General features: G+C 38.4%; 1 protein-coding gene across 1 annotated transcript in view; it reads left to right on the plus strand.

Moving 5' to 3' along the window:
- The first annotated feature begins 928 nt into the window (after positions 1–928).
- GATAD1 (GATA zinc finger domain containing 1) overlaps positions 929–9,911 on the plus strand; it is a 19,101-nt gene continuing 10,118 nt past the window's right edge. The window contains exons 1-3 of the mRNA XM_004677108.2: positions 929–992; positions 3,838–3,892; positions 6,810–6,915. Coding sequence (XP_004677165.1) covers positions 929–992; positions 3,838–3,892; positions 6,810–6,915 — 225 coding nt within the window. The remainder of the gene's footprint in view (positions 993–3,837; positions 3,893–6,809; positions 6,916–9,911) is intronic.

The following is a 9,911-nucleotide window of genomic DNA, read 5'->3' on the forward strand; positions in this document are numbered from 1 at the left end:
GCTCCTCTCAGCAGTGTACTTCATCAATCTGCCTGTTCTGTTCCCCACTCTGTATCTGGTGAATCCTCTCACCGTCCCTGCACCTCTGGCCTGTACCCCAGGTTTGTATGCATAAATAAATCTTTAAAAAAACAACAATACAAATAACACAAATGGCTACAAAATAAAAGGCAAAATCTCTCATCTTTCTGTTTGTTAGTCATCTCCCTGTTGATGACTATTGGTAGAAAAATTGGTAGGTACTTTAAATCATGTAGATGCAGCCCGGAAGTCTTTGATGACATTCAAAGGTATTATATATATGTACCATTATATCTTTCTTAATAAATACACATTCCTATGTGGGTATAATTAGTTTTTTTTAAAGTTTATTGAAACAAAATTTGAGTGGTTATTTTATTGAATTTAATTAAAATTTTATTGAAACTTAAAATTTGAGTGACTGGAATACTACTTCTCAATTACCAAAAAGGTCAGTTTACTTATTGAGTAATTGGTTTAATTTACAGGTGGGGAAAATTCTTACTTGAATCTGACCAAGAATTTCATGAGTTTATGTGATATAAATAACAACTCAAATTGTTTTTAATATGTGCCTTGATCCTTTATGCAGACTTTTTTCTTAAAGACCATTACTTTCTAGATCATTATATACAACCTGTTGTCATATGACTTGTGTGTGGCAGTAGGGTTTTTTAGAGTAATTTAGTTCCTAGAGGGACCAAAGGAAATTTCTTGCAAATACGGAGTCTAATGATCCTTATGACAAGAATTCAATCTAGCTTTTGTGAAATCTTTTTGAAAAAACAGTTAGGACACTAGTGTATTAATAACTGAAAAATGTGATCTCTTTCAGTAAGGTATATGAGTTGATGTTACAAGATGAACGATTTTATCCTCCTTCAGACAGAGTGCACTGTGAGTGTGAATGTTAGCTGAACTGGATATGTTAGAAGATCCTAATTTCAGAGGATCAGATGATGGTGCTGAAGGTAAGCTAGTGTACATTGTTACTACACTAAATTTAAATGTTAAAAATTTAATAACAGATACAAAGACTTGAGTTTTTGAAAAAGAATGCTTTCTTGAGTTGTACGCCTATATATTTTTTATGGTGGTTTCCCTTTTGTGATTCGTTAGTAAGGAATAGTATTCATGATTAGCAATAGGTTTTTGAGAAGATTAAATGAGATAGCAGCGATTCTGCAAGTGTACCATAAATTATAAAGTGTTTTATAAAAAGTTGCAAACATTTTTTTCACTTTTGAAAAAAATGCCCTTTTCTAACTCTTGCACAGTTATAATCAAATTTTTTGAGCTCAAACTATAAAATTCTTGTATTCTAACCATTCTGTTCTTGCAAATGAGGATACTGGGACCTGTCAGCATATTAGTCCATAAAAGCAGACTTAAAGGAGCAGGCTATTTAGATTTTATACCTGTTTTACTAAATATTGATGTGACATTAGCTAAACAATTTCTTTAAGGCTCATTTTTCTCATTTGTAAATCTGGAATCGTATTCTCCTCATAATATTTTACCTCAGAGTCACTGTCAGATTTAAATGAAATTATGCATATAAAAATTATTTCTAAACTAAAACTCAATATATGCTTTTGTTAGTAGTAAATGAAAAATTACTTAAGGATAATGGGAGATGTAGCCCCTGAAGAACAAATCTCCAGATTCTTTAGTCCAATCACCATTTTACTACTGATACAATTAAAAAAATACATTTTTAAAATATATTTTTATATCACTCTTCATTTTTGTATAGTGTATGCTTTTTCATCTTGGTTGTAATCACGATGGACTTCCCACCACCAATTCACCCATGTGTCATCATCATAGTCCCATGTGCTCTTCCCACCTTGTTTTGATCCTATTCCCTTCTCCCCTTTCCTCCCCCCCCCCATAGAATGTTTCTGGTTTATAGTTATTTCTTGATTCTAGTTTTTACTTTATTACAATTACTTTTTTTTCTGATCCCTTGCACTCCTGCTATGAGTAAAACCATCTGGTATTTATCTGTCTGACTTATTTCACTAAGCATGATGCCCTCCAGCTCCATCCATGTTGCCACGAATGTCATCAATTTATCTTTTTTGATTGCTGAGTAATATTCCACTGTGACTGGATTGAGAAGTTGTGGTGTGTATACATGCAGTGGAATATTATTCAGCATACAAAAAGGACAAACTCAAAAGTACTTAAGTGCTAATTACAGTCTAGGAGATGGTGAAGTTTTTAGTTTGTTCTACTAAACAAATAAACAATGTACATAAAAGATAAATGGAAAATACTTAACTTTTTAATTGTTTAAAAGTATTCTTGAATTATAATCATTTATCAACAAATAAGTTTTATGGACAAGACCACACAGGGATGGTGATTATAACAGATTAGGTAATGAACACTGCTTTCTAAAACATCTATAATATGGAAACTTCCTAACCTCCCTCTCTCCTCTATCAGTCTCATAATCCCTGGGCTGCGACAATGAGATTTTATAATAGTGAGAATAACCTAAGAAATTTATTTATAAGTTTTTATTTGGACTTTAATAAATTTTATATTGATCATTTACCCACTTTTTAACCCCTCTGGTTAACTGGGTTTGATTGCATAATTACAAGAGGGTTTTTTTTTTAAGATTTATTTATTTATGCATACCAGAACTGGGGTATAGGCCAGATGTGCAGTGTGGGGTGTGTGGGGAGGGGAGATGGGAAGCTGAGTAAGGAGCAGAATAGATAGAGCTACTGAATTACACTGCTGAGGGGAGCAGCAGGCAAGACAGGAGATGTCTGCTGTGCTTTGGGTCAGCTCCTGGCTGGGATCAGTTCATGCTGCAGACAGCTTGATAGTGCTGAGACTAAGCCTCTTAAGCTACCAGGGAGGCCATAAAGAAATTTATTCTTTAAAGAAGAGTATATCTATGGGAGTTGAATAATAAAATTCAACATGCACTGAATTTATTATACAGTACATTTCTACTGTCTCTGTTGAAAAATTATTTATGAAACTCCTGAAACTTGTAGTAGCAGCTCTACTCCCAGAAAGGATTATTATAATGTAGTTATTGTTTAATTTCATCTACTTTAAAAATTTACTAGGAAATTTAGGAAGTTCCTAGTTCTGTGAAATGGATTCTCATCTGGCCCAGAATAAAAGAAGATAAATTGGTTCATAGCATCTAACTATACGAACTTCTGAATAATGTAATTTAAAATATATTATCATAGCAATATGTCCTATGGGAATATTTTTGATCCCTTAACTAAGAACTCTTGGAAAGACTTAAATTGACCTTAGCTCTCATTATTATCTTTTTAGCCTGTCTATCTTCTTGTATGCAAATTATTTATACAGACAAATAAATGTGGGTACTTGCCTCCTATGGCAGATGGACCCCAAGAATGAATTTCAGGCTTCTAAATATCTACTAGTATTTTATTCTACTATTATTACACCAAGTTTAAACATATAACTGGTATCACCTGTAGGATTAAAAGGTTATTCATATGGCAGCCTTCACAAGGTGTGGTGTTCCTTCTGCCAGAGATACAGTCCTCCTTATTGTTTATCTTACTTACATAAGCTATGAGTTTCAAAAACAAAAACAACACCACATTCAAGAGCAGGGCTGTTTTTTATTTTGTTTGTTTATCCTGGTAAGCAAATCCTTACCATTTTTTGTGTCTCTGATCTCCCCTCCTCCCAAAGCTACTACAATTTGGTGAATTTTGTTCTTTTTTATTCATGGATGAAATTGTAAGATTAAGCTTGCTAGTTCTCTCTGAGTGTGTAAATAGAGGGACCAACTCATGATTCCAGATGCACAACTAAGAAAGATGAGGCTTAAAGACATTGCTTGGCCAATGTCACACAGGTAATTAGTAAGCTTTTACAAATGGTCTGTTTAAATTGTAATACTGTGCTTGCAGCTGTCATCTACTTTACTGTCTTGCAACTTCTGGAAATTAATTGGGCAGAATTATTGATTATTTATATGTACTACTGACAAGTTCCAATTCAACATACAAATTAAACATCAAGTAGGAGATAATGCAGAGATTTTTTTCCCTTTTCATTTTATTTTATTATAATAGAACAGAATTCCCAGGGCAGAATATTTTCTTGACACTGAATGTGTTTGGTGCCAAGCAGTTTTACTTGTCAACAATTATTACTCTGAGCTCTATCTGTGCACTTTCTTTTATTATTATTATGATAGTTTATTTTTACATCATTTTGTGCTTTTTTCCATCTCAGTTGTAATCCCCATGGGCTTCCCATCACCAAATCACCCATGTGCCATCACCATAGTCCAGTGCACTTCCCTCCCCCCACCATTTTTGATCCCATTCCCGTTTATCCCCTTAAAATGTCTCTGGTATATAGTTGTTCATTATTATTATTATTTCCCCTTGGTCCTTTATGCTCCTACTATGAGTGAAACCATGTGGTATTTTTCTTTTTCCTTTCTGGCTTATTTCACTAAGCATGATCCCTTCCAGCTCCATCCATGTTGCTGCAAAAGGCATGTGTTTATCTTTTTTGATTGCTGAGTAATATTCCATTGTGTATATGTACCACATCTTTTTAATCCAGTCATCCACTTTTGGGCATCACATTCCCTCCAACCTCATGTATTTTCTAGACATAGACAAGGAGACCATTTTTGGGTTGATTCCATGTCTTTCCTACTATAAATAAAGCAGCAATAAACATGGGGGTGCAGGTGTATTTTTGAATCGGTGTTTTTGTGTCTTTTGGGTAGATAACTAGGAGTGGGATTGATGAGTCATATGGAAGTTCCATTTTTAGCAGTTTGAGAAACCTCCACACAGTTTTCCATACTGGTTGTACGAGTTTGCATTCCTACCAGCAGGGCAGGTGAGTTCCTTTTTCTCCACATCCTCACCAACATTTGTTGTTGCTAGTTGTTTTAAGATATACCATTCTCACTGTTGTGAGGTGGTATCTCATTGTGGTTTTAGTTTGCATCTCCCTTATTAGAAGTGATGTTGAACATTTTTTCATATGCTTGTTGGTCGTCAATGCAGAGATTTTTTTAATGCAAATTAATTTCTGTGTTTTTAAAGATTTAAGAATTTAGGATTTTCCTTTTTTTGTTGTTAAGTTATATCAAATGAGTGTGTGATGGAATGAGACTGCAGATTGAATGGTGATTATTTCTGGCTTGTTGGGAGCTTCATGTTTCCTTCAGAAACCCAAGAAGCCTGATTTTTCTTTCTCATTTCCTTAAAAGCAAGTAAAAGCTACACAATGAACCAGATCAAGACATGAAAAAGAACTTTGTGTTAGAAACAAACAAGACAAAATATACACATAGGAGTACTGAAATATGCAGAAATCCAGCACTAAAGTCCTTCAGAGTTCCCTAGCTTGACCTAGAGCTGTATAAAATTATTCTATTTTACATAGCCTAAAACATTTTCTAAATGTGTTTGATAGACTTCTATGCCTTTATTACTTTTCATAAGTAATTAATTAAATTGGATAGTCCCTTAAATTTAATGGAACTCCTATTTTGATCGTATAGACTTAGACTAAGAAAAAAATTGCATAAATTTAAAATAAAAAAGAACAAGTAAATTTAATGAAATAAAGTAAAAATGTCCAGTGGGTAATTAGCTAGTTTTTAAAGAAACTATTTTGCTACAGAGGAGAGTGGGAAATGTTACTAGCCATTCTTTAAGTTAATGGCCTTTGTTGTGAAAATACAGGAAGTAAAGCCATATATATGTGATCAAATAACAAGAAGAAAAATGCTAAGACCTTGTTTTAATAATTTGGTACATACACAAATGTAGAAAATTTCAGATGCTTCACCAAATTAGGCAGGTTTTATGATTTTGATTTGAAACTATAGGTCTTGCCTTAATATGAAAAGCACTATTATTTTCCAGTAATCTGTATAAAAATTGGCTATATTTTCCACTGAAAAGCCTAAGTAGATCTACTGGATCTACACACATTATAGCTGTCTCCACAAAACACGTAAGATTATGAAAATGTAAAAATTATGTTTGGTGAATTTAGTAGTTTGCCATTAGGGATGAGTTTAACCTTCATGGAACATTTGGAAATGTCAGAAAAGATTTTTGATTGTTGGGACTGGAGAACTTGCTCCTTTTAGCATCTTATTGAGCAATGCCAGCAGTGCTACTTAAAATCACACAGCACCTCGCAACCAAGAGCCAGTGAGCCTAAAATGTCAGTAACACTAAGATTGCAAAATCCTGAACTAGATGAAGGTATTATAGCTTTATTTATTTTTTAGAAAAGATTTATTTATGTGTTTATGCATGCAAGCCAGAGGTTTGGGGGGTGAGAGGATTCACCAGAGACAGAGTGGGAAGCAGAATAGGCAGATTGACTGAAATACACTGCTGAGGGGAGCAGCAGGTGAGACAGGGGAGGTCTGCTGTGCCATGTGGGTCACCTCCAGGGCCAGTGATTGAACTCCAGCTGCAGTGGCTGTGGAAAGCTTCATAGTGCTGTGCTTTAACCCCTTGTGCCACCAAGGAGGGTAAACTTTATATAATAAAAATCTGAAAAACCTTTATCTTGGTTGCTGGGAAATAGACCAACTTTTTGTTTTGAGGAGGACTTCAGAGGCTTGTCTGCCTTTTTAAAAAACATAAAAGTCCTTCTGTTGCCTTAGGAATAGCTACTATCACAATATAAACTCAGATTTCTCACAATTTTATGTTTTAAGTTATGGACAGAATATCTAAAATATGCTAGTGCCTTTTTCTATACCTTTTAACTTTTCGTAGATATGATACCAAAAATGTCAGGTTTTCAGGCCTAGTCTCCCAGCCAGGAACTGATGATCTCAGGCTGCAGCAGCAGCACCGAGGCCGGCCAACTAGACCACAGGAGGTTAGTGTCTCACTATGATGCAGCAGGAAATTTGCAGTCCCTCAGGCAAGCAAGTGAAGAGGCACATTTGGAACCAGCCAGGGAGGAGCAAGGAAACTGAGGTTGAGTAGTGTCTCAGGGAACCTAAACCTCTTCCCTGACTATTCTAAAGCACCACCAGTCTCTTTGTGAATGGTTAGTTCTCAGTGGTCTCACTCATTTGTCTTAATGTCTTTGTGTCCAGAACTAAGTCTTTGTGTCCCAGCCCTTATCTTAGAGTCCCTTTTCTTTATTGTCCTTGTTCCAGAAGGTCCTTTTGCCCCTAGTCCTGGGGTGCTTGATTAGTCCCCTTTGTAATTTGTTGCCCTTAGCTCCAGAGCCTCCCTTGACTTTTCTGAGGCTTTTTCTATCTATTCTGACCCTAAGAGCTGTCCCCTTGCCCAATGCTTCAAGAGGGCTCACCAGAGACAGCGTGGGGAGCAGAACAGGCAGTGATTGAAATACACTGCCCAGAGGAGCAGCCATTGAGACAGGAAGGTCTGCCGTGGGGTCACCTCCTAGGTGGGGGAGTAGAATTCATGCTGTAGTAGCTGCTGGTAGCTTCATAGTTCAGGGCTTTACTGTGGGGGTGGGAGTGGGGGGCCTTTGTTGATTTTGAATAAACTATGTAGAATCTGAAAGGGACAGGAGTTCCACAATGGGCTCAATCTCTGAATCTTTACCTTTGGGTCTGTGCTCTAGATAGTCCTTACAGTAGTCTGATACCTGCTTGGATCTTAGGCTTTGTAATGTAGGCACTGGCACCTAAGGATCTTAGTTCCCTTGTTGCGTTAATGTCAATGTCAATCGCCTTCTACCCCCAACTCCTTGTTAGTCAGTCTTGTGATGCCTCCTTTGGATTTTCTAATCTTTCCTCCATCAGTGTCCACTGGAAAACTTATAAAATATCCGCATTGGAGGTCCAGCCTACTTGTTCTGTGCATTCAGTTAGTCATTTGGTTAGTGAGAGCGGGGCATCCCTGAACCTCCAAACCTGCCCGCTTTAAATAGATTCTGATGCCTGCCACATCAAGACAAAATATATTGTAACAGGGTGGTCCCTAGGAAAAGGGGAAGTTCCAGATTCCTTGCCCCACCCAGGAGGGTGGAGCTGAGCAGAGAAGAGAAAAAAAGCTGGATGGAGAAGAAGAAGGAGGCCTGAGGAAGCTGCATGGAGCAGCAAGCATGTGAAAAAGAAACCGTGCTTGTTTCCTGACCCTGGACTGGGTGAGATACCTGTATGTGAGATACCCCTGGATGTGGGTGAGATACCTGTAGGGAGGTGACTATGGCAGTGTTTATATTGATTTTGATTTTGCTCTTTTCCTCCCAGATTTGTCTGGGCATTTCTGACCCTTTTCGATGGGTCCCGGCCAGAAGGTGCTTTAGTCTTGTGGGCTTTCAGGCCTTGCTTTGGGCCAATCCCTTTTGGGTTGACTTTTGCCCACGAGGGGATGAGTAACTTAAGGTGTTTGATTTAGACATTACATTCTTTGTCTTCTGTATTGTACATTCGCTGTATTAAAGTTTTATATGTTTTGTCTTGTTACAGCGTATGGCAGAACCCACAGACAGGCAACCCAATTCACATTGGGGTGCCTCTCTCTCCCTGTCCTGAAACAGATTTGCTGTCCTGTAACAATATGAGCCCTTTAATGGAAAGGAACTTTAATACAATCAGTGTGAAATACAGCAAACATAAAGAATATAGTTTCTAAATCAAACGACCAAAGGTACCTGGAGTCCCCTTGTAGGTAAAAGTCTATCCAAAGGGAATGGCCCAAAGCAAGGCCTGAAAGCCCAACACAAGTCTAAAGTACTTTCTGGTGGGGCTGTTGGGCCCAACCAGCAATTCCGCCCCTCCACCTTCCTTTTGAGTCTGTGTGACCACTCCCCTAAGCCCAAACAGATATGCAGGCAGATACCACACCCTAGTGTTAATCCCTGAGACAGGTCGAAATTGGATTATGATAAACACATTGAAATTGGATTTTGATAAACACGCCCTTGTGTGGTTGAACTGTGATGTGGGCTATGACCCATGTAACGGTTAATGGGGCCTATATATTCCCTGCTATCCCTCGGGTCTGGGTCTTGCTCCCCTTGTGTGGCCTGCGGGCCTGCAAGAAAGCTTGACCCCAGCTAGCTGGCTCAATTAACTCCGCTTGCTTGTGCATCACTGGTCCTGTCCTTTGTCGCTGGAGGCAACTGGTTGATTTAGGACCTTAACAGGGCCCATAGAAAAGGGTCAGAAATGGCCAGACAAGTCTGGGAGGAAAAGAGCAAAATCAAAATTAAGATAAACACTGCCATAGTTAACCTCCCCTTGGGTCTCTCACCCACATCTCTTTCAACCAGTCCAGGGCCAAGAAACAAGCACTTCTTCACATGTCTCCCTGCTCCATGTGCTTCCCTCAGGTCTCCTTCTGGCTCTCCATCCTGCTTCCTTCTTCCCCCAGATCCTTCTCTTTGCTCAGCTCCACCATCCTCCTGGGTGGGGCAGGGAACCTGGAACTTCTCCTTTTCCTGGGGACCACCCTGTTACAAGGAGAGGTCTGCTGCACAGTGAGGATCACCTGGGGCTGGGGATTGAACTACTCAAGGGGCTGCTGCTAGCTTGCAGTACTATGCTTTAACCCCTTGTGCCTCCAGGGAGGGCCCTGGGGGCCAAATTTCTACAATGGCCCTAGATCTCAATATCTTTTACCTTCAGGTCTGTGTTCCTGACACTGCCTATAGCTTGGGTATTGGCTGCCAAAGGATCTGAGTTCCTGTGGCTGAGTTAATGGCTAGGTTAACCTCTTTTACCCCCAGCTCTTGGCATTGTGTGAACCAGTCTTCTGGTCTTGTGAAGCCTCCTTTCCAGTTTTGCTATACTCCTCTATCACCATCTATGCCAAGCCAGTTAGTTGATATTTTAATTCTCATTTTTTCTTTAAAGATTTATTTATTTGTGCATACAGAACTGGGATACAGGC

The sequence above is a fragment of the Condylura cristata genome, unplaced genomic scaffold, assembly GCF_000260355.1.
Source record: "Condylura cristata isolate star-nosed mole 26May11 unplaced genomic scaffold, ConCri1.0 scaffold00005, whole genome shotgun sequence".
NCBI classification, from domain to species: Eukaryota; Metazoa; Chordata; class Mammalia; order Eulipotyphla; family Talpidae; genus Condylura; species Condylura cristata.